Source organism: Rhea americana, unplaced genomic scaffold (genome assembly GCF_003343005.1).
Source record: "Rhea americana isolate MKP2758 unplaced genomic scaffold, rheAme1 scaffold_10, whole genome shotgun sequence".
Taxonomy (NCBI): domain Eukaryota; kingdom Metazoa; phylum Chordata; class Aves; order Rheiformes; family Rheidae; genus Rhea; species Rhea americana.
The window spans coordinates 1,356,454-1,381,318 of NW_028185039.1; the positions used below are offsets into that span (position 1 = coordinate 1,356,454).

Here is a 24,865-nt window from a genome sequence, read left to right on the forward strand (position 1 = left end):
TAAATGAAAGGTGTTTTATGCAGCTGCTGCTGACTCTGTCTCATAAAACCATTTCTCAGGTACTTGGGGCTATAAAAAACTACAGTTGTAATCTGGTTTGGGATTTTCTTTTGAGATTTGTTATCTGTGTGCTACCAGTAAAAATGATGTTGAAGCAATTTAATTTGTAGGGAATCTTTGTTCGTYTCCATGCTCTAGCTGCTGCGGATCGGTAGGATACCTGCTTTGTGGCAGAACTGCCTCTTCCTCTACAACGTGGGCCAGTATCTCTATCACAGTAGCTCCCTTTGCATGCTTCCCTGTTAATGCTTTTTCTTTTTTTGCATACAAAATAACTCTAAACCTCTTCTATGCATCTGTCTATTGTACAACAACTTGAGCAGCAAGTGAAACCAAAARTTAAACAAGCACTGTTACAGTTTGTAGTTAAGCTTCGGAGCAACATGCTGTAGGTAGGATATTGTGGAAGTTCTAAAAGGGAGTGAAAACGCGAATGGAAGACTACATGGGGGTGGTTATTGCAGAGCTCTCACTTGGTTCAGCAAGTCTCGGRGTGTGAGTTGCTGGAGACTGGGAGAATATTCTAGGAGAGTTGTGCTGTGCCTGTGTCCTGCTGTTGCACCTCTGCAGAAGTCTGCTTTGGCTGCTGCTGCTGGACTGAGTTAAATTTGGTCTGACCCAGTGTGCCTGCTGTTACGTGGCCTGCAGGTTTTGGGAGAGATGGTCTTTAAAATCTCTGTGCACAGTGTGGCAGTATATAAATGTTAGTAAYGCAGGTGGGTGTTCAGGAAATCAATCTTCAGCATGACGGACAGTTAAGCAAGTTTTTGTATGTCGGGAATTTTCAAAGCAGTTGCAGAATATTGACTGAGGAAATTCACTGTACTTCAGRACCTGCTGGGTTTGAAACTTAAGTCACCTAGCTGTTCACAACATGCAAATAGATATAATTCACTATTTAAATGATGTGTCGTTCTTCATGAAGGAACCTTAGCACTCTGTGTTCCTGCTCATGTTAAAATTTCATGGAACATCTGCAATTAAAATGAACGTTTTGGAGCTCCCACTGTTTATATGCAAAAAACGGTTATAGTCATAAAAATCCTAGAAAGATAGCAGAAAAATGTAATAAAATTTCATACTGCGTAATGCTTATCGCCCTCGGTTATCAAGTAGATTTCCACCAACTAATTGTGAATGTGAATTATGTTTTCTTTAGCAGCTGAATCTTGCTTTATCAACCAACTTGCTTGTGTGACTGTCCATGGAGAGAGTCTGAGTGTTTTTCTTTTGAAATGAATTTGTATTTGTTCAGATTTCCTCTCTTAGCTGAGTTGTGTTTCCATAAAGTGGTTTATTTCCAGTGACACGACCGAACATCATCTTTTAGTTCGTTTGATCAGTTCTTGGCTGCCTTTCGTCCTTACCTCTGGACRGAAGTTGCTTAGTGAAGAGTCTGCGGGGAGGTGGAAGTGCAGGTCTCTGGTTTGTTGTTCCCCCCTCATCCCTAGCAGACTGCTGAATCAGAACCRTGTATTGCAAAGTTTAATATATGGCCTAGACCCATGTGATGACTTTTTCATCTGATAAAATATGGTAGAGGCCACTAGCTGCCGTCCTTGTYCACAGGTTATTGAAAGTACCGAGGTCTTCAGCAAGCTGCCAAATTTCCTTCTAGTCTCTGTCCAGGTCTGGCCCCTTCTCTACATCCCGGAGCCCCMTGTCACGGCCGCCTCTGGGTTTCCGCTTGCAAATAATTCTACCAAGTGTGTTGACAGGCTGGGCCAGGCGGAAGACATAAATACTTCTCGTGAAGGTAGTGCTGTGCAGTCCGCTTCCTGGCACCAGCTCCTTGCCACCTCTCTGTTTCCCCTTTGTAAATCATAGTTACTGTGTGCTCCCTCCAGCAGGCTCCCTCCTGTAATGGCCGGGAATAGCTGATTTCCCCATCCATAACGCTGGAGCRGAGCTAACTGGTTTTGTCTCCTCTCACTTCTCTTATGTTATCTGAAATTAAGGTGATTTTTTCCCTCTGAGCTGCCTGTCCACATTTTAGACCCGTATCTCTCTTATTTATTGTACTCTTGCACTGGTGCCGCTGATACTGAGAAAAGACTTTGCTATGTCTGTCTTCTGACTTTTTTTTTTAYGGCAATTTCTGGGCTTTTGGGAAATGTGGGGGTTTTTTTGTGCCCCAAATGTTTTCTTCAAAATGTTTGAGTCCTCTGCATGTCTATAGATACCCGCATAGATCCTATTGCCAGACTGCTCTGCATGTTTGTCATAAAAATGTCTTAGATAAGTACAGTGACATTCTCATTATGTGCAGTATAGTACAGATAAGTAACAGAGATGTAGAGGAGGTAAAAATGAATTGCCTGAGGTTAAGCTGAAAGCCTGAGGCGCAGTGAGGCTTTGAACTTGGATCTCCTGAATTCCTGACAAGAGCCCTAACCTGTTAATATTCCCTCTTGCGTTGTTGCTGCAATTAATTTATAATCATATCTACAAATGCAAAATATTTCAGAGGGCAAACACACAAAAGAGTTTATCAGTTGTAGATGGAATTTACTTTTAAGATCCGGACAACCACTAATAAATATTTTTCAGAGTATTACATAAAGCAGAAAATAAATTGCTGTTCAATCTTAAGTCTGGCTTCAGGCTAAAGATATCCCTGTTTGTGACTGCATGCATGCAGTTACCTGAGACATTTACTATGCTATTTCTTAAACCTGGAGGTGACCATTTCGCAGAGACCTCTCTGCGACGGTGACTGCCCTGAAAGCCTGTTAAATGCACTGAATTCGTTTTTGACCAAACTATGTGACCGTTTTCCTAAGCCAGCCTGAACTGCTAACACTGGCTTTCCAAATGGATCTTCTCATTAAAGCTTGTTTCATAAAAAGTTATATTTTTAAAAGAAGAGTTTTGTCGCTTCTCAAGCGCAACAGTTTGGTATAACTACTTGTCTTTCGAAACCTCGTGCTGTAACTGGCTGCGCTTTGGCCGTAGGAGCCTACGGATCAGTGCCCCAGCGCGCGCGTAACGTGTGTGGCTGCTCCAGCAGGGGAAAAACATGGGAAATCTACTTTTGTCCGAGCTCTCTAATAACTCTCTGAATTCTTTGGCCAAATTTTCAGTAATTGTCACGAGGCTGTCAAAGGTAGAGGGGAAGAAGCACCGCGAGAGTGCAAACCTCTTCACAGCAAAATCGATCAACTACTGAAGGTGAATTTGTGGAAGGACGGGCCCTCCGAGTCCGTGGAAGCGAACGCTTTCCCCCGGCGATGCGCTGCACGTGTCGATGCAATCTCCTGGCCTTTCAGCCCTGCGGAGCGGCCGCTGCTCTCCGAGCCCTGTTTGCGGTTCTGCCCGCGTGGCCTGGAGGGGCAAGGTGGGGASAATACCGGGGAGGGTGGTGGCACTTTGCCCTTACGAGAGTTAGGCTGTTGTGACCGTGTTGGTCTGAGTGTATGAGACATGCTCCGTACGTAGCGGTAGTGTCTCCTCTTTAAGCATTTACTAATCCTGGTAAAAGCAGACAAGCTTTCAGGCATTGGGGGGGGGGAAGCTGAGGTGCTTGAAAGCTTATCCCCTCTTCTTCCCCCCCATATCAATGATTTAATAAGTGATATTATGTCTTCTGGAAAGTGCTTCCTCTGTGGAAATCAAATTGCTTTGCAAAGGAGTTCAGTTGTATTATTCCATTATAAAGACAAGATCACTGAGTTGAAGCCTYAGGATCATAAATGAGGATAGTTGAGACTGCATTTTGTGAATGTTATTTCTTAAAACGAGTCACCTATGCTGGTGTGCTGGAATCTGGGAGACACTGGTAAGAACGACAAGCGGATACCTTTGCAGACTTCTGTGGGCAAGCGTGCACAAGCGTGCACAAGCGTTTGYGCGTGTTACAGGATGCTGTCGTGGTACGGCACTGAGCCTTCACTGACAGACCTTGCACCTAGTCTGCCTCRTTTAGTCTCGTAACAGCTGGGACCGAACTTCCCGGTTAGCTCAGCATGCGGGTCAAATGACTGYCTGCCTGCAAAATACTGTGGAAATACTCACCATATTTTATAATATTGGGAATTTTGGTACTGAGAGTTCAGAAGTTCAGGCTGGTGGAAGTGTAATGTAATGATTCTGGAGGCAGGCATTTTTTTAACTTTCCGTATTCATCAACCTTTTTTATAAATACTTACCATGTGCCAAATATATATCATTGGAAATACAGCATCAAAGACCCTTCTGCCTTTTAAATAGGTGTAACTAGCAGTTGTCATACATAGTGTAAAAACTGTAGAGATCAACTTGATCCAGTGTTTCTGTTCTTCCTATACCATCTGTCTGCCCATTCCCTTCTATTTAGGGAAATTACAGGAGAGTCTATACCTTGTTGCTTTTTTCTGGTGGAATAGATTTTTTTTTTTAATTTTAAATTTATTTTTTTTAAGTAAAGGCAGCTTCAGAGCTGTAGTGGGCTAGAGTAGGAGATTTGCATCTGAATTTGCATCTGAGTTTCATTAGAAACGAACGTGAACTGATTTGTCCTCCCTGTAACGACTCTGTTTGGGTTTTAACGCTCTCGCAGTGTAGCTTCCATGTGAAGCTTTGTTTCACAAAGATGAAAGCAGAAGAAAATGGTGTCATAATGTTTTTGCAGTAAGAGATTCTCCTTGAAAAATGAGATGAGAAAATTGTGAATAGGAAGGGCTTTTAGCACTTCAGTCTAAAATAGTTTTTTTTTGTCTCATTTTGTGGGGCTGCACTGCCTGCTGTCTTTGACCATGAGAAATACTGAAAGAGAATTGGTACCTAATACYGTAGAAAAGAGAATCTGTACCGAATAAAGTTTCATTTTAAAACAGATTCTGTGTTCATTTGGAAAAGTTTGAGGATTGATTATCATCATTTTTTTTTTTTAAGTTCCCAAGTATTGTTTTTGGTCTGATTCTCACAGATTAAATATAGCATGGCAGAAATCTTTGAAACTGAAGTTTTTGTTTTGTTTTAATCTTCTCAGTTTCATGTACAAAAMCAGTAATTCCTGAAACATAATAACATAATTTAGGAAGACAGGTGCAGAATATACCATGCATAGGGAAATTGTCCAGTTAAATATTAGGACAGAATTAATTTGGGTTATGTACTKTGGTCTTACTGTCCTGGCACTTACAAACCACAACACCAGAACTATTTCGTCTGCAAATTGTGTGATGGCTTTCATGGCTCTCTGACAGCTAATATCATTTTGTTCATGTGAGAGTAGCATTGCTWTGCATCTGTTATTTTTTATTTTGCAGAAAGTCTTTCTTCAATTTCCTATATCGATGAAGAAATACAATGGATAAGCAACATTCTTGCCAGGTCTGGCAAAACCCTTAGTCATGAACCATAGAGCTTTGTAACACGATGCGAAGAGATGCAATTTAAAGCATCTGATCTGAAGTCTGCTAGCTTACCTCTTCAGAAGGCGTTGGCCAGTTTTAGAGAGAAATTACCGTGCTTGGAGGGTGAAACACAGTCAGACTCTAAATGCGATAGTAACTGCCTAACTGCAGGCCTGGAGGCAAAGTATGGGGGGCTGTAGAGGTAAGACAAAATAAATTTCCCCCATTTTCTACCAATTTTTTTYGTATCTGAGCAGTTTCAGCCCGACCGAGCTCGAAGGCTCACTGTCTTAATCGTTTTAGTTGTCACGGCCTGGAGTCAGTTTTGGAAGCACGTTCCCTGTCTAGCACGCTGTGCTGCTGCACTTTCCTTTTTGGGCTTGCTGCATTTTGAACGGAAGCAAAGTGAAAATGGTTGTGTCGTTTTCTTCAGCTTTTTTGCACACGCGTGGCCATGGATGAATGCTATCAGCGGGACTCTGTGTGGAGCAGAGATGCTTAGCTAAGTGCTATTGCATACTCACTGAGATGTTACCACCTCAAACGTGAATTTTTTCTCTGCTAAGCCGTGCTTTTCTCCATAAATGTCATGCCTTTAAAATAAGACTTTATGTGCATGTGTTCTTACATGAACACACCAGCATTTCACACTGGAGGATAAAGTGCATACTTGGCAGCAGATTAACAGGAAGGGCTACAGGCACTTGGTCCGTGAGCACTCCCCAACAGGGCTTTGGGGTCCCTGTTTTGACAGATCAGCTGCAATGTTTGTGCAAGTGCGAAGAATCTGATAGACCGTCATTTCAGGACAGCCTGTGATAAGAGGGAGACTGCRGAAGCCCTTGAAAATAAGGAGCTGCCATGTATGAAAAACACAGCTAATTTTAAAGACTCCCTCTGTGGCCTCCAATTGCATGGGCTCTGTTCTGTGGGAGTTGTCCATCTCCTTGCTGTGCACTGCTTAGGGAGTATGTTTGGGAGTGTTCAGAACAGAGGGTGGAAAATACCCAATTCCAGCCACAAACTAGTTCCAGGACAGCTAGATCTTTCAGCTGAAATTGTCAGTTATGAAATAATATTAATATAATAAAAATGGTTAATTATAATTACTAACCAGAACAAACATGCTAAATGAATAGGAAATTTTCATGCTTGTTTTCAAACTGTATCTGGAGGCTTTGTAAGACAGCACAGGTTATTTTGTCAGGTGATCCTCCCAAGCATATAGGCTCTGAATTTAAAGCATCTAAAATTCTTTAGAAGTAGATTTGACTGAACGGGAAATGTCAGTGTCTCCTGCATACCAGTTTGGGCTGAAATTTCTGCAGTGGTCTGAGGAAGGCAACCTTCTCCAGCACTCCTGTGGCATGCAACATAAAAAAGGGTGGAAAAAGTTTACTTGAAATTCAGTGACCGTTGCCTGAACATCAGAATAGAAAATAAACTTCCCAGCTGTTTTCTAAATGCAAACTAAGCTTAATATTAGCATAGTCACAGTTTATGGGACCAAGCAGAGAGCAAACAAGAAACTTAGAACCTACCTTTAAAAATAAATCAAATATTCCTAAAGGTAAGACACTGAGAGCTATTACAGTCGCATCTATTTCTAGTCCATTTTTCCCTAGATTTACATTTAGATCTACTGCTCTGCTGTTAAATATAATGACTAGTTGTTTTACCTTATTTTTGGAGACATCAAATTTTAAGATTAAGTACTAAAAATGTCAAGCTACCAGCAGACCCTGGCAGTTGATTACAGTCAGTATTTCAAAAAGTTTGGAGTCAATACAGCTGAAGTCCCATACAAAAAAATGCACTAATTTCTTCTAATGAAAATGTCAGACCTGTAAGTCTTATGCTTGTAATCTCAGAAGCAATATGGATTTTACCTTCTGAGATCAGAATTTAAGGCGTAGAGCTTCATACCATGAGGAAATGCTGTGTATAGCTTGCTTAGAAAGATGGTGAGAATAACCACAATTAGTTGATGTCAAATTGATCTTGGTTTTCAAGATTCAGCAGGGAGTCTCAAGAAGGCTGGCTTAGGCAGCTGTATGGATTAGTTTATTCTCTCTTCAGGCTTCTCTACAGGCTGCAAGATTTGTCTTGGGATGTCAATGGAAAGGACACTGCTAATTAGTTTCATATAAATAGATTTGACTGTATTTAACGTGATTGCTTACAGTGCTTTTTTTGTAGAAGCTTGAAAAAAATGGGATAAATACTGGAAATATTAATATATTCAATATTACTGCTTTGCTGTTTGCTATTTCTCATAGAGTGAATGCCAGCGTGGCTGCTTGCTTTGCTGCTTTGCAGTAGCAGTTTCAGTGCTGCGGAGAAATGTGCAAAGTGCTAAAAGCATTATTTGCTATTTAACAACTTGCTGTAAGACCTCACCGGGAGCTTATACTCGCATGTGTTTGTTCAAAGCAAATTGCCAGCACTTTTCTTACAGGGAGGGGAAAAAAAGGGAAGGGCAAAAAAAAAAAAAAAGGCCTTTTCAACAAAAGTAGAACCTGAGAATGAGCCAAACTGAGCCATGAAAGCTATAAACTGAATTTATGTCCCATATTTGAAAAAAATGCTGAGGATTTCGTTAAATTTTTGAGCAAAAGCGAAGTAATTTTTCTTACATGCCTTAGGTCAAGGTAGTTATTTGTGTTATGACTCTGGAGGAAGTAAGTGTTGATTACTAAAATACCCAAGTAATGATTCTGTGTTCTGGACTATGAAAGCATAACTGGACTTGGAATTGATTATCACTGTTTAAATTTAGAGAAGATTTCAAATTCTGGTATTTAAATTTCCAAAAACTTAGAAATCTCTGAAAAATAGAAAAAATCAAAAAGACACTCAGTCTAGTGGATTAGGCTTTTAAAATGACTTAATGCAGTAAAAATAGTACTGCATGAAGTTTGTAACAGATAATTACAGGTATGTGACTTGGTAAAACATTCTTGGGTACTTAAATATATGTTATCAGTAACTAATAGTTGGTGTTATGAAATCAATAATCTAATTGGATTCATGAATTCAATTGATTAACCATTTGATAAGGTGACTAGAGAGATTCCAAGTGCATTCCTCAATATAGATTCACTTCGAGATGTTAAAATGTTATAGAAATAGCTAGATCAGAAATTACTTAATTTTTTAAACATGGATGCCATTGTAGCATGATACTTCATACTAAAATATCTTTTTGGAAGCTTACAGTTTTGTTGTTTTATTTTTAAAATTTTGACGTTCWGTTTAATTGGAGAGTAACTTTGTTCAAACATTTGTAACATATCAAAGTCTTATGAAAATTAGCAGGCTCTCAGTTTAAACCACTATGTCTCCTCTGTTCATAAAATAACTTCTTAAAATCCTAGTCATTTTAAGCATGGCTTTAGTATTTTCTCCTGTTTTTTTTTTTATTTTTGTTTTTATTTTCCTGGCTAAAGAAATATACTAGCAATACAAACCAGTACTGCTGACACTTCTTTACCCTTTATTAAACCTTTTCTATATTAACTGTTATGTGAAATCTGGGGAAAACTCTACCCTTTGCCCAGAGTCACTGGGTCCATTTCTACTTACGCATCTGGAGCAACGATCACTTATGGCACTTCAAAGCTGTCCGGCCTCGGAGGGAACCAAACGGCAGAGAGGGATCTTGATCACTTTGTTCTTTCTTGCTATATGCTAACAGCTCGGATGGAATAGYTCCCTATCTCACCTAACAGTCATCGCTCCCGAAACTTAGATCTGGGAACGTACATGTAAGTGTTCCTTAAGCAGCTGATGACTGAACTCATGAGTCTCGAGTTTTACACAGTCTGCTGTGATTTATGCCTTTATTTTTTTCCCTTTATTGTCTTTCTAAAGATCCAATATACTCTTGTATAAAGGGCGTAAAATTGTTTCGCCTTTAACGTGTAGTTCTTCATCTTGGTTCATTCAAAGATCTTCTGATCTATGTCCACGTTATCGGTTGCTCCCATAGGAGTGATTAGGTTGTGTCAAAGCCAAGAGCCGAGTCCTTGATGCAGCTGATGAGGAAGATGGCTTACTGCAAGGAAAAAAGCCCTGGGGTATGAGCTGCTTTAATTAAAACCTTCCGGCAAAAGGTAGAGATCTCAAAGTACATCTCGTGTAAATAAGATGATAAGATGACAGTTTCTTATTGATTTTTTTTTTCTGTGTTGAGTTAGATATGGATTATGATCAAGAGAATCTGTTTTGCAGTAGTTAGGCATCTGATGTATAAATTTTTATTTTTGTGCTTTCATATTACCATATAGATGTTAAGAAGCCTGTTTATGCACAAGGGTCAGATTTCCAAATGTAGTATTTTGTGCGTGAAAGCAGCACTAGGAGGCTAAACACAGTTAAACTGACCATTGTGCAGTAGCTTTGAAAGTTGGAGTCTTTCTCATTCGTTGCAATATATTCTTTTTGTGTGAGTTAATAAGTACTCTGTGTGTGTCTGTTACATGTATTTCAGATATGAGAATTTTCTGAGTTTCCGCTAGCAATAAAATGCCAAAAATCTTGTTTAGGATTTTCTCTTTATATCTACCTGAAAGCCACTGTTCTTTGTCATATCTCTGGTTTCACYGAAGAGCAGATTACTGCTTCCCATCTCTTCTCCCCCTCTAATTTTTCTTAAGGCAAATTATCTGATAATAAACCTTAACAGTACTGACAGACGTGATTCATTATGAATAAATTAACCTAGCCTATGTAAGGCTGGCTGCTTCTGTCCATCTTGGTGAGGTTGATGTGTATATTCCTTCCCCTCCAAAAAGAAAAGGAAAAATAAATACTMTTCTAGCCAGAATAGCCTAGGGATTTCCTTACTAAATTTATGATTCTGCTTAAGCAGGCTGGTTCTGGATTGGAAGCATTTCATTCACACAAACAGCAAAGTGATTCTTTGTACTTCACTGGAGATTTCTGAACTCTGTAGGTCCTTCTAGCAGTCAGCAGGGGTTAGCAGGTGAAGATTAGGGCTAGAAACTTCTAAATTTKAACCTTAGCTCTCAGTCATTTTTCTGCCTAGCACTGGTAAGCCTGCTCGCCTTCCGTGTTAAYGTTTTGGCATTATCAAAACTGCTGTGTCTGCCTTTTTTGCGGAGTGAAAAACTGGTGAATGCTTTGTAGCATGTGGGATGAATGAAGTACTTACTATTTGGGCACCTTGCTTTAATGCACAGGTATAGGCTCTGGCTTTCCTGTCAGTGTGGCACTTTATATCTTCAAATGATGTTCAAGTAAGTGTCAKTATTAGTATACAGGCAGACCAAACTTATTAGATTCCAATGTATTGTCAAATCCATTAGTATCCCAGGTATTTGCTGCTTGAATTTCCTTTATCAGATTCCCACACTATCCTCTGTTGCCACAAAATCCTTGGATTGCCTTTCTTTGGACATCTGGTGGTATTGTTTGGTGAACCTCAGACAACAATATTCTGCTCAGTTACATTTCTGACCACTAGTGTGGCAGAAGGTATTATTAGTAGTTATTGTTGTGTATTGATTTGCATTTTCAAACTGCCTTTCATTGAAGACCATTAATGAGCTATGTAGTGATTGGGTCTTTTTGCTGCAGCCTGAGCAGAGACTGATGCAAAGAAAAAAAAAATCAGATATGCAAAAATAGGAGTCCTGGTATCTTGCCTTGTCCCATTGGCAGTAGGCCTGCATGGCTGTTTTGTAGTCTTATCTGCTGTGATTTAGCTACATGTTTGTGGATATGTTTAATTTTGGTTATGCCTTGCCTGTTTACTTGTGATGGATGAGGGATCTTGAGGTTAGCAGTATTGACGTAATGTATCCTGTATCTAGGGTCACTGGTTTATGACTACAGTATAGTTAGTCTTCCACTCTTGATGTAGCCAAGCCAGGTCACCAGGTCCCAGGTTCTCCAGAGTTGTGAATCTCTCAGCCGTTGGAACGGGATGTTCTTCTCGCCCCTGGTGAGAAGGGGGTGTTTGCGTAGGAGATTTGCTCGATACCTTGCTGTGCTGTGTAAGCAAAGAATCCTTCTATCAATTCATACAAGAACTAACCCTGCCTTTTTAAAGGTCATTTCTGTCTCAGTCAGCTCTTAAAGTTCAAGAGGAAATAAACTGCTTAGAGTTGGCATTTTTCAAGTCAAGTGTCAACTTTCCAAGCCCCCAAGCCAGGGAATGCAGAGGAAGGAGAGATTAATAAGTGAGCTGCTTGGCTGATGCAGTGATTGTGCAGAAACATTCCTTTTTTTCTTTATTTTTTATGGTGGCTTGGAATGAAATGGAACATTGTTGAAATATCTCACTTTCTCCTTTTCACTTTGCAATGCAAAAGTATCCAGAGCTCTTTAGAAGTGCTTCTTTTCTCATCAGTCCACTGACAGCAAGCAGAGAGTTTGTCAGCTCCAGTGAAGTAGGACACAAGGAACGTTTTATGACAATGCCAATACCTAAAAGCTCTTTTAACCACGAAATCTTATTATCCAGTGAGAATAAAACGCGGTTTCAGAAAGCAGTTGAAGGGTGAAGTCTCTAAGCAGGTGCTGCCCTTAACTGCATTGAYGCCTTTTCCCATGCAGAGGAGAGTGGATCAATAAGGAAATAAACAGGACGAATGGGCTTTATTAATCAGGTAAAATGGCAGCAGCAGGGGAGATTATAATGGAACACAGGTGGCAATCGAAGGGTGCGCTGAGCATAGACGAGCTGTCGGCTGCCAAAGTGCTTATATTGACTCTGGGAGATGCAGGCGATGGAGGCACCAGAACTGCTAATTGGGATGTTGGCTAGCTCCAGAGACAGCGAGACGGAGCACGAGCGAGCTGTGGATCTCGTTTATTGTGTTCGTTGTGTCTTTACTTACCGTCTTGGCAACTTTTTGCTTGTATATCTGCTTTGCTGGCCTTTATGTGCTCTTGCTGAAGGTTTTCAGGCTTCTGCATTTGTGCCCTGTCCATGATGTAGATAAGCCTGAACATTTTCTTCTTTCCTTTGCAACGGAGTTTGCAGAAATAAACACATCAGCAGCAGTATCTTTTTTTGCTTTATTAAAAAAAAAAAAGAGCCATAGTAAGAACTACTTTTTAAAATGATAGAGAAATCAGTTTCTGCCTTTTCCAGTTATTTGTTCTTAACCTTCTTGTTTTGGCTGGTACAGCTATCAGAATGCTCTGCCTGCCTATYGCACTGTGGAAAATGGTAGTGATGGTGTATTAAGGGCTATGTTTCCAAATAGCTTTTAAAAAAAGGGAATAACTTTCTTTTTTTCTCTGTATGCAGGTGGCTACTTCATGTGAAATCCCATATAGTGTTTTTTATGCCCTTTGGATTTGATGTAGTTCATGTTTGGTTTCTCTAGATATATTTTTAATAAAAGAGCTCTTTGGAAAATTTGAGTATTTGAAGTATTKCTTTAGCAGTCCTACTTGTTGTTATCACTTGACCTCTGAAAATGAGTATTGTCTATTAGCTAGTGAGAAGATCCTAACAGATCTCTTCCCATGTGCCTTGTATCATGGGAAGTTGATARTCCTTTAAATCCATATTCATGCTATAACAGAAATCCATGAAAACGGGCACTGTGAAGAGTCCTGATTGTTCTGGTCTTTAACATCTCCATCTACCTCTTTTCATAATCACAGAATGGTTGAGGTTGGACATAATTATAATATATATAGTAACTGAGAAAARTTGAACATAAATTTGTTAAAATATAGTAGAGAGAGCTATAGCCTTAATGCTTAGGTATTAGGAAATGTTGGCAATTTTCCCCCCTTTTTCTAACAGGAAGATTTTTGATAGCTGAAGCTGATCAGCTGTACCATTTCTTGCCATAGCCAAGAGCTGGCAGGTGGTACTGGTGAGAACAGAAATATTTTTTCAGCTAGTAATTTATAATTTGGAAATTGAATATGACTCATATCTGAAGGAGATTAGATGGCTGCATGCTCACCCAAAAAATTTGATGAAAAAGTAAAATTTTAMGCTAGACAAGATCTGTTAGTGTTCATTAAAAGGCAACAAACCATACCCTTATCTCTCTTCCTCAAATTTGCAATTAAATCAAAGATCAGTCCAGAGTGATGAGCCACTGCCAGAAGCTTTGGGAAAGTCTATTAAAGGAGGAATGTGCAATGATACTTCTCCCATCTTTCATCAGTTTGAAGCTTAAGAATTTCTTAAGCCAAAGGTGATATCTTTTTGTATTTAATAACCCATGATGAATTTCCCTCCATTAATTTATTTAATTCTTCAATTGAAAGAGGCAGTGAACATTAGTGCCGTATTGACCTTCTCCTGTGCTTCATGAGTTTGCAGACTCAGGATTCTTTTCATTCTTCTCAGACARCTGTAACAGTGTATAGTGCAGCTAAACAAAAAAACAACATGAGAATGTTTATTTTGGGGTGAAGTTGTGATATGATAGGGAAGTGAATTTAAAGAGGTATCAACCAAATCGCTAGAGGTGAAAGAATTCAGAAAAATCAGAGAAATAAAACAATCTAACTTTTCTGCTCATCTAGTGATTTTGAAACATGAAACCACTACATGAAGGTGATTTACTTGTCCATCTGACTGGTTTCTGTATAAAGTATTCATTGCAAAGAGATTACATAGCATGTAGCATTGTTTAATAAAACATTTAAAAATACTGATGCAGGAGAATTGATGTAACAGAGCACTAAATTTAGTTGTTCTGACAGTTCTTCCTTCCACAGTGACAGCTTTATTCCTGTTGCCATATATAGGTTTAAAGGGTTTTCTGAGCTAATTTAGGGGAAGGAAACTAGAAGGAAGTAGGTCTCTGTGCCCTGCAGATAAGTCATAACAGTGTCAGTAAGCTAGCGAAAGATTCAAGTAACACTTTTTTTTTTTTTTTGAGTGATAATAGGGGAAAGCAATGTTCACAGAAAGCTTTAGGAGCTGCATTAGCAGGACTTTGTTAGTATGTCTGGTTTGGTGTCCATTACATTTGAGCATATCCTTTTCGTGGATAGAAGTGCTTGGAAACAATTTGTGAGAAAGGAGTTTGCTCAGCTCAGCTGCCCAAAAATTCCTGCTGAGCAGAGTGGTAGTGTGCAGTTACATGTTATTTCTTGGGCTTACAGCTGGTGGGGCTGCATGGGGCAGAGCTGCTGCAAAAGGAATGATGAGTAGTCAGTTTGATGGTTGAGCTTGTGCTGCATGGATAGATCCYGTTCCCTTCAATCACATATCCTCTCCCTCAATCTCTCGTGTCATATCTGATGCCAGATTGCTGGAGACCATCTGTTCTCTGCTTTGTGGCCTGTATTTACTTATATACGTATCCAAAATAGATATATACAACAATGAAAGCTGGTTTAACTTTTAATTGGATGGAGCTTACTCCACAGTGGATGTTTTAGGGGGAGTTTCAGATAAAACTGAGTAACTTCAGTCAAGTGGTTCTACTGTTTTTCATCATTCTTGTTCTTGGTTGTTTTTTCAATGTTACTATAGAGTTTGCATCATACGGAAAATAACTATATGGAAGTTAATATCCAGGTTGCAAGGTCAAACTCAGAGGGTAGGAAATATTGGAACTATAGTTACCCGACATCTGCCTAGATTGGCATCCTGTGAATGTATCATGTAGGATTCCTGTGTCTCTCAGAGCAGAAATGGTGGATTATGTTGATTTAATGAGTAACTGTTCAATTTTTCCTATAGAACAATTTGTTAGTTTATTTTTGCAATTTCCTGTGCTCGTCCTGTTAYGCCGTAAGCAAAACAATGAGGGAGTATGGTCTAATTTTGGGGGTGCCATTATGTAGTGCTTAGACCTTGCTTTTTCAGAAGATTTAGCATTACTCAAGATTTCATACTGTTGACTTCAGCAATAGTGCCAGTGCTTGGCATTTCTGCAAATTCTGCACTAGGAACTACCAAATGAACAAACATGGAAGACTACCTTGGAGAAGTTCTTAGTGTCAGCGAGGAACTCTGACATAGGTAAGAGTTGGAACTAGGTTTTTGGGACACTTTCAGTTGCCTTAACATCGAGAGCATTCTCTTTCAGCAACTTCTGTGCTGTTTTAGTCTTCCAAATTCTGCAGTGAACAAGAGAGAGGTCCTGCGGAAAACAGTTGCAGTTAGTAGAAAATCCAGCTTTGCTGACAGAGCATGGATCACAAGTTAACGTGTCATGTTGTTTAAACCCAAAGACATGGCAGCACTTGGAAGGTTCGTGGTTACAGGTGTCATAAGATAATTTTTAAGACCTTTGCAGTCTTAATATTATTCCAATATGCCTTTTACRTTTAATGATTAGCATGTCTGTTGTAATGTTTTGCTTAATATGATTTGTATTATGGTGGACTGTTTTAATGTAAGTTGAGTCATGGCAGTTCAAAGCTGTAGAAAGTAAGGACGGGAGGGATATATGGTGAAGTTGACCTGGTGCTTGTGAGAAGAGAAGACCAAGAACAGTGGTCTGTTGGAGCATTTGGTACAGATATCCAAGTGACTCTTGAGCTGTTCCTTTACTTTTATTTGTGCCAGTGTCTCAAGGATAAGAACTGTAGATAGTACTTAATTTGGGGAGGTTTTTTTGTTGTTGTTAACAAGTATCTATTAGAAATTCTCTAACAGCACATTTGATAGCACCTGGAGGGGTTTTCATGGACAAAAGCCTAATGCTGAAATGCTGAGCTGTTGCTTTGACTTTTGCTCAGAGTTATGGTGGGAGTTCRTGGCTAAATTATTCTGCAAGAATTACTTTAGAAAATGCTACTTCTGTAAGTTCATTCAGATAATCTTAAATTCAGATTAAAAATGTTACTGTGTAATACTTGTTTCTTTGGAGTACAGTAATGCACCTTGGAAGAGGTCTGTTTGGCAAAGGTCATTGCAAACAGATCTGAGAACCTTTAGAAGCTATAACAAGTCATGAATCTGTGAGGACTCACTTTTTATATTGCAGTGGAGGATTTAATGTTTTGTTTTTGTCATCTAAACACTTTGATCCTCTTTATTTTGTTAAGATAAACTATTATCTAACTGTCAAGAGCCTAGAATTTCTGCATGTTTGTTTGCTGACAAATCAGTTCAGCACAACCGTTTTCCTACTCACTTCATTCCCTCTTTCAAGCAATTTTTCCTTTTTCACTCCTCTTTATCAGTTCTTTCCCTTTATCTTTTACAACTCCTCAGCTCTCATGMTGCCTATTCCCAGATGACTTTTCTAAGTGCTAGTTTGAATGTATAACAGAAATTTGAAAGATTCTTAGTCACTTTTGATGTTTATGTCACCAGTTGTCTGTTCTGTGTTGCTGCTCTTCACACCAGAGCTGCAGTGTGGCCCGTGACTTGACAGCTTGCCAGAAAGCAGAACACTTACCAAATTTAGAGCATTCTAGGGGAATTTCTACAATGCTTGTAATGCTGAGCTGGGCTGAGAAAGTGACTGTGCAGTATGTTCACCTCAGTTCCCACTGACTATGTAACAYATTGAGATCCTTCAGACACTTATATTTGGGATAGAGTTGGGCTGGTGGGATGGAGAGATGTGAACGCTCAGTTTGTATGGTGAAGGAGAAGCAGAAAAARTCTTGCACAAAAAGAGTGAGAAGTTTTGATTTTCGTCATCATATTTAGGCATGGACATGAGTTCATCCAGCCCAGAAGTATGATTATAGATTGGTAAGTGGTAGGGCCAACTGCATTATTCATTATGGTTCAGATAGAAATGAAATCATGAAGGGCAATTTTCTGTCTCATACGTCAAGGTCAGATGAGGGTATTTATTATTCCCTCTCTGTTTATCTGGGAATGCAAATTGAATTTGGTGATTCAAATTGATGAAATGTTAGAAATATAAAACTCATCAGAGCTGATACGAAGAGAAATTACTGGGTAGAGCTGGCCAGTGGTTTCACCATCCAATATACAGGGCTCTCTTTTGATTAGTAATTATTTCAATCTTTGAGTTTTTTTTTGCATTCTCAGTTTTGTTTCAGTTGTTGTGATTTTTGTTTTCAAAGAAAAAAAGTGTAATAACACTTTGAAGCAGTTAGAATTTGAATTAGATGATGTAAATAAAGCCAGCTGCAGAGAGGATGTTTGGATCCTGAGTGGAGAAGAGGTTTTCTTCAAACTCCTTCCTGGCTTTTCCCCCCGTCCTTCTATTACAGCCCCCCCTTTTTTTCCAGTACTTTGCTGCCTTGCATTGCAAGGATTTCAGGAATTCTGCAGACTGTTCAAAGCTGGAGTAGAATCGGAGGGGGGAGGGAAAAGCTATTTGTCACCTTGGTGCTGAAGTTCCCGCTTTTCCTTATTTGTGTGTGACCCACAGTGATCTCCATCACCAGTGAGTATGATGATGAGAGCAAAAACTAGACTCCTCAATGGGGACCAGCTGAACCTGGCTTTCTTACTGAGACAGCCAGAATCAAGATACTCCATCATTACCCTCTGTATTGTATGTTGAACAACTTGGTGACCATCTTTGCGCAGTTGGGTGTATCAGGCCATTGGGATAAAGCCGATCACGGCTTGTTTCCTTTTCTCTGCAGTGTTAGGAAGGACACTGCTTTTTTACTTTGTAAGGTGAAGATTATCCTTATGTAGGAGTGGAAGTAGAAAATACTTACGAGTGCTCTTTAAAAGCAAAAYGTCTGCTGTAATTGCTAAATACCATGTGCAAAAGTATGATGTCAAGATAGATGATACATGCTGTGCAGGCTATATGCTACTTGTTTTTAACTCTTACTTTTTAATTACTTATGTTTTCATGAGAATGTTCAGTAATTCCTTCTCTACCAAGAACTGCAGAGGGAATCAGTTTGGGGCAGAATGCAAAAGTTCCCGATCTGTTTTTGTTTCAGAGCAAAAGCCTCGAGTATTTGGCCATACAAAAGGTCTTTATAGATTTGTCTGTGTAAACCAGTATGAATTGCTTTGTGTATTTGATTATCAGCTTCGTTTTTTCCTGTCACCAATTTTACTTAAGATACCGGTGGTATTAGGTGAGTGTAAACAACCAGCAGTGTTGGTCCTGTGGTTCTGAAATACCAGGAAAGTTTTATTCACCAAATAAATGTCCTTAGTGGAAGCTGTGTGACCTTACGAATACCTCAAGTTTAGAGGCTTAGAAAAGGACACTAGTGCCTGTGGTTATCCCACCCTTGGAAGACTTTATTTTTCTGAAATCAAGGATGGATGTGTTCAGCGAGCTATTTGTGTTTCAACTTAAAACCAAAACGCACCAGAGAAGTTTCCCATTTGGAGAGCATGTTTATTAGCATGACAACAAGTCTCATGTCAAGTGATTTATTAAACATCCAGAACCTCATTGTGGTTGTGTTGGTTGTGTGCTTTTTTGTTGTTTTTTTTGGGGGGGAGGGGGATTTATTTGTGTTTGTTTATGTTACGGTTTGCATTGAGCATTACATTAGGGCCTTGTCCTTCTGGTGGGTTCCACTGGTGGTTGCAGGCTGTGAAGTTGGAGGCCCTGCGGCACACAGCTTGACCTCGCACGGGAAGGAAGGAGAGAGGTCCTTGATGGAAATTTATTCTAATCATACCTCCTACCAGTAAATTAGAGCTATGGTACCAGTGTTGGGATATAAAACTTGTGTGTTATTTCTGTACTGTAACTGTTCACTTTGAAGATACCGGATTTCTGAGTCTGATATTTATGCTGCCAGTTAGGGAGTAAAATTAAATACTGTCTCAAAGATAAAACATATTGTCAGAGTACCAATAAAGCTCCAAACATCTGTCTGCTTCTTCTCCGTTTCATCTACCCGTATGAGCAAAATAATTCTCTTTATGTTATTTCCTTATTACAAATTCAGTATGATTCAAGACTTCCATGTACGTAGACTAGGCAGTGTGACAAATGAGCTGCTTATTTTTGAACGATTTGTGGTTTACAGAAACCTGATCATGGAGAGTTGTATAAAGGTCTTTGAAAAAATACAAAGTGTAGATYGAGAGAAAGTTTGCAGATATTTGTGGAAGACTTGCGAAAAATAAATAGCAAGAAGAAAGCTTGTTTTTCTGCTGACTCTCTGTAACCTATTTCCTGTAGATTATTTTTTTTATAACAACATACAGAGGACTGGTCCTAAATAAGGTATAGGTGAACCTTTGACATAAAATACTGTCTGTCTGTTAACTTCCACTAAAGATGTTAATATTTTGTATTGTTGCTGCTCCTGAATGTAGTAAGCAAATTACAGGTGAAGTGCAAGTATTGGCCTGCAAAGTTTCCACTTGTGGCATTGCAGCAGTAGCACAAGATTTGCAACCAGAGGGTGGATTCTGCTATTTCAGTTTCTTCCTAATTCTGTATGTAAAGAAGAAAGCAAACAGAATAAAACGTTAAAAAAAAATAACAAACTAGCACCTCTACCTTTGGCTTGGAAGCTGGAATGCTTGTACCACTACAGTCACCTCCTCCTCCTTGTTCTTTGCTTTTCTATCTACCTTAAATTTGTAAATATGGGCAACTTCTCCAGCAGTATTTTGATAGTCTCTTTTCCTATTTCCTTTTCTCTTCTCTTTCCTCCTGTCTTTTCAGGAACATTTGATTTTTTTCTCCCCTTTTTTCCTTTCATTTCTAACAAAAGATGAAAAAAAATCTGTTTTGCCAGGCCTCATCTTTTCTTTTTTTTCTGACCCATCTGTGTTTAACTCTTACTTCTTGTCTTATTATTTCTGTCATCTTTTTCCCTTCTGTTTTTAATTCCTTTTTAATTTCTGTCCTGTACACCCAGCTGTAACAGGGTGGTTATTCCCGTCGTGGCAGTTTAAGCAGAGACTGGCCGGGGGGAACCACGTCTGAGGGGACGCTGGCGACCGGAGTGGCTTTTCGGGGAGAATCCTTCTCCAAGGATTTTCTGCTGCTCTCAACCAGGCAATGTGAAAACACCRTGGAGTTATTCTCTTGCTGTTTATGCCTTAGTGCCGGCTTATACAACTTGAAGGGGAAGAARTGAAGAATTACGTTTTATTCGAACTCTGTTCATCAGTCGCCAGGATGGTTCGAGTCTCTCGTGTGTACCGTTTTCAAACGTTAGGTGCTTGAGAGGGATGCAGGTTGTCAGGCCTCGCACACAGGTATAGTTTTCCTCCTCCAAGTGTCTGCGAACCAATTTCCCTTGCTCCTTTTTTGCCTCATYAGCCTGCGCACTAACCTTTTCATTTTGGCCTGCGTCGTGCGCGGCGCTCTTCTCGGGGATACCTGTGCGATCGCGCTGTCGCTGCGCCTGCCCTCGGAGCTGCTTTGGGGGGCTTCACCTCCGCGCTCTGCTCCGCCGTGCTTTCTCCTGGAGATCGGTCTCAGCTCTGACAGATGTCCCTGGTACGCCCGTGCATCTCATCTTCTCTTGAGCTGCAACATCACCCAGACGATGTTGCTCTTCTAATTGCTGCTGCAGATCTCTGGTTTTCCTTCAGGCTGATGCACAGACTATTTCTTGCATCCTGTTTGCTTTCCTTGTGGCTTTTCAAGCCTCAGGGAAGGGGGAAGTTGGTTATTGAAGGGACAGAATTTAAAATATATATATATATATATATATGTATATATATTCTGTGGATCATTAAAAAAAGAAAACTATCAGTTACTCCTGTAATTTTTCTTGAAGGAGGTTATTAAAATGTATCTTATAGCTTCAGTATTCACTGTCTTCTGTCATTGTTCTGTCTTTCAAAACATTCTGGAAAATGAAGTTTTATCATTAAGATTACGTTAAAGTGGATTACAGTAGGGAAGAGCAAAAAAATGAAGAGTCTCAACAGCTCAGAACAGAAAGATGCTGGCATCTCATTCCCTTGAATGGGGAACGAGGAGCATTAATAGGCTGATAAACAGAAACGAGTTTTTCTCTTTAAGGCTTAAAAGGTTTACTTTGAACTTGCAAAGATTTTTTTTTTTTAATGCCAGTTCTCTGAGCTTAGGATGAATTGAGATCTTTGGGTCTAATTTTCCATTGCTTTTTTTCATTTYTTTTTTTTATGTGCATACATTTGGTTTGAGAAAGCAATTACTGTTGAAAAGCCATAGGTGGCATTGGTATGGAAGAGGGATGCCCACTTCTAACACAGCAGTATTTGCTGCTAGGTCCTCACCTTTTTAAATCCTGTTTTTTGTCACTGAGGAACATAACTTTCTTCTTATTTTTCTTTTTTTTTTTTCCTAGCAATTCTATTTGTGTTGTRTTTGGTGCAGCTTCTGGAGTCAGTGTGTCCTAGAAGAGGAAGAAAGGATCTCGATAATTTACTTTGGCATGGTGTGGAGAGTTGCAAGGAGGTTGAATTTCACACTCAATAGCAAAAGACCCYATGGTAACAGGCTCAATTCAGAGAGGTTAAGCGTTGTCATTGCTTTCATAGTCATCTCTGGCATTTCAGTTTTATCAGCATTAACATCACATTTGATCAGAGGCTGGAAGTATAATCAGGCCTGTAGTATTTTCCTTCCAAACAGCACTGAATGGCTGAGGAAATTGCCCATTTATCTCCCTTTGCTAAACTTTCCTCATGTTTTAGCACGTGTTTCCAGCCAGTTTGAAAAATGAGTGAGTGTATCAGTGAATATCTGTGCGCTCTCCATGAGACGTGGCGCTCAAATATTTTTCGTTATTTTAAGAAAGAAACCTAGCACATAGCCCATTTTCCCATTTTGAATATTAACTTGGGTGTAATCTATTAGTGCACTCAGAATTTATGGAAATAGGTTACARTATTGGGTGATTAGGTAGCAGATCACTCCATTATCTTATCAAAATGTTTCGCAGTAGCCAAATGCRGGATTCTGGCTGTTTTGCAGTATTTAATCCTACGTTTACATGTTTTTCTTCTGTTCTGAATCTAATCTGGGACTAAGTTGCTTTGACAGAACAAGTATTTGCTGTAAGGTTTCCATTCKGTGACTTAATTTATCATCATACGGTTGATGGAGTTTTGTACTTACATTTACCCTTTGCATAAAAAAAGATAGTGTTGAATAAATTGTAATTAATCTTATGGTGGTGATTGAAGCTACCTGCTCTCACCCATCCRTTCTGCTGTATTGGAGGTGGACCCACAAACCCAGCAGGCTGGCACGTGTCCACAGGCTGGTTTGGAGTAAAGTCTGTCTTAGTCYCAGGGAAAGGAGGGTGAGTGTTTTAATTTAAGAATTTTTAGAAGCTTGATCTGATRAATCTTGCTGTCATGTTCTAAGGTGTTGCCCAAGTTGTGTCTATCTGCTGGAAGTTACTGTTGGCCTAAATTGTCCCTGCAGGTGTGTTTAAAGCAGGATGCTGTATTGTGAACAGCAGTAGCTTAGGTGTGAGCATGTCTCAATTTACTAACTGTGCTACAAGATAGTAACCTCCAACAGGTGGACTGGAAAGCAGTGGTGAGTAACTTTATAGTTTGCCAGCTGTAAGCCCTGAATGATGTACTTTTCATACATTGCATGTGAATACTTCCTAAGTGTTTACTTGTGCATGCTTCTGACATTTGGCACTGTGGTTATACCACGTAAATAGCATCCCATATTTAACAGAATGAGAGGTCGGARTCAGGCACTTGCCCTTTTTGGATGTTAGCTTATTGGAAAATTTTTTAATATGGATTTACTTCGTAGAGTCCAGCAAGAATTGATTCTCTATTTTATGTTGTGGAATCCTTGCATTGCCAAGTAAGAAAAAGGCTAGTCTTTTCTATTAAAGATCCATGAGATTTACTTTGAGTTGTTTATGGAAGTYGTAATGGAAAAGGGAGCATTCAGTGAAAGGCAAACATCTTTCATGCTCCCTCACTACAAATACTGCTCTTGGGCACAGCTTCCTTTTGTAACTGATTGATTAAAACAGAACCAAGGAAATATTGGTGTGCTAGGAATTAAATTATCCATTTTCAAATGCAGATTTAAAGCCCTTTTGATGAACTTTCCCACCTGAATACAACAATGAAGAGCCTATTTCACAGTCCCTGATTATTAAATTGGTCTGTGAATGATTCCAAATTGAATTGGAGCTTTATGCTGTCTTCTAATTCATCTGGTGCTTTAAAGTGCATATTTGTTTTTGAAGGAGAAGATTTTCAGGTAGGGGAACAGCTGCTTGGGGATTTTTGGTGAATTCCTACATAAATTTCCTGAATAGTACAATTTGGGGRTCTGGCAGTGTAGGATGTATGTAATTTAGGCTAAGAATATCTTTTAAGACAGTATTCCTTAAATCTATCTAGACAGTACCTGAAAAATAGTGCAGTTTTATTTAAAAGCATTTTATTTTATTTATAACAATTAACAATATGCCTCTGAAATGCTCATAAGTTTTTCCAGTGTTGKTCTTACCCTCAGGAAAACAAAGATCATCTGTTTCAGAATATGCTGGAGATGTTAGTTTTAATCTTTCTGGTTTGCTTGAAGGTTTTTGACTTGTGCACGATACTTTTTTTTTTTTAATGTCCTGCTCACTCTTTTAGTCCTGAACTTTGTACATCTTTGCAGTCTTGGATAACTTGTAACACACTAATTGTGAACTGACAGTGAACAGTTAGACGAGTTACTTCACTTTGCCTTGGTGTTGCCCAAGTGCATTGCCAGTGTTCTTGATTGGTGACGAACTGCTTGATGAGAGCCTTGGGACAGCTGCCTGATAGTGTCGTGCAGCACACTGGGTGTCCAGTGCATGTGTGTGGAGAACATCTCCAAGAACATATGGAGCAATGTCCTTCACCATGTCATGCTGCTCAGAGAGCAGAGAAGAAKGGAGACTGAGCTGTATTGGCTTAAATGAGAGTCCTGTCCACGCTGCAAAATAAATGCTAATTGCCTGGCCTCAGAAGACATTTCTCTTCCAGTAGAGGTTGCTGGCAAGAGCAATGTGCAGGTGGTGGCTATAATTACTAGCTGAATATTATCTGTCTGTCAAAGCAAATCRTATTAAACCTCTTTTGCTTCTACTTTGTTAGAAAAGATGAAAATATACAGTAGAACCTGAGATATTGCACTGCGTTGAAAATGAGGCACCTTTTCAAAGGCAAATTGGTTTATTTTGAAATATATATGTAATTATTTACATGCCTTATGTATGTGAGATTCCAGTAATTGCTTTGTGCTGAACAAGGAGACTGTCACTGGGATGGTTTTTCTGTCGCAATCTTTTTTTTTGAGAAAAGCTGATAATGAAACTGCAGTTACCAGTGAAGCAGCCATACAGATGAAATGGCTCAAGCCTACTGTCCTGATATTGTGCTACTGSTTCTCCTCTCAGGTGTTTCTGATTTATCCAAGAGGCAGTGGCTATGACTATTCACAGGTCTGTCTTATCTTTCTTAGTGCCCGAGTACTGGAGAAGGCCCGGCAGCAGCTACAGGAGGAAATAATACGGGTTCAGAGCCAGCTGCTGGATGAGAAGAAGAAACGTGAGCAGCACGAAGCCCTGGTCAGGCGGCTGCAGAAACGCGTGCTGCTGCTCACCAAGGTGAGTTCCTCGATGGTCTC

General features: G+C 39.6%; 1 protein-coding gene across 2 annotated transcripts in view; it reads left to right on the plus strand.

Moving 5' to 3' along the window:
* Positions 1-24,865, plus strand: part of MAD1L1 (mitotic arrest deficient 1 like 1) — a 361,949-nt gene that overhangs the window by 84,354 nt on the left and 252,730 nt on the right. For both annotated transcript variants that reach the window (XM_085301122.1, XM_085301129.1), the window contains exon 11: positions 24,701-24,845. In XM_085301122.1, coding sequence (XP_085157248.1) covers positions 24,701-24,845 — 145 coding nt within the window. The remainder of the gene's footprint in view (positions 1-24,700; positions 24,846-24,865) is intronic.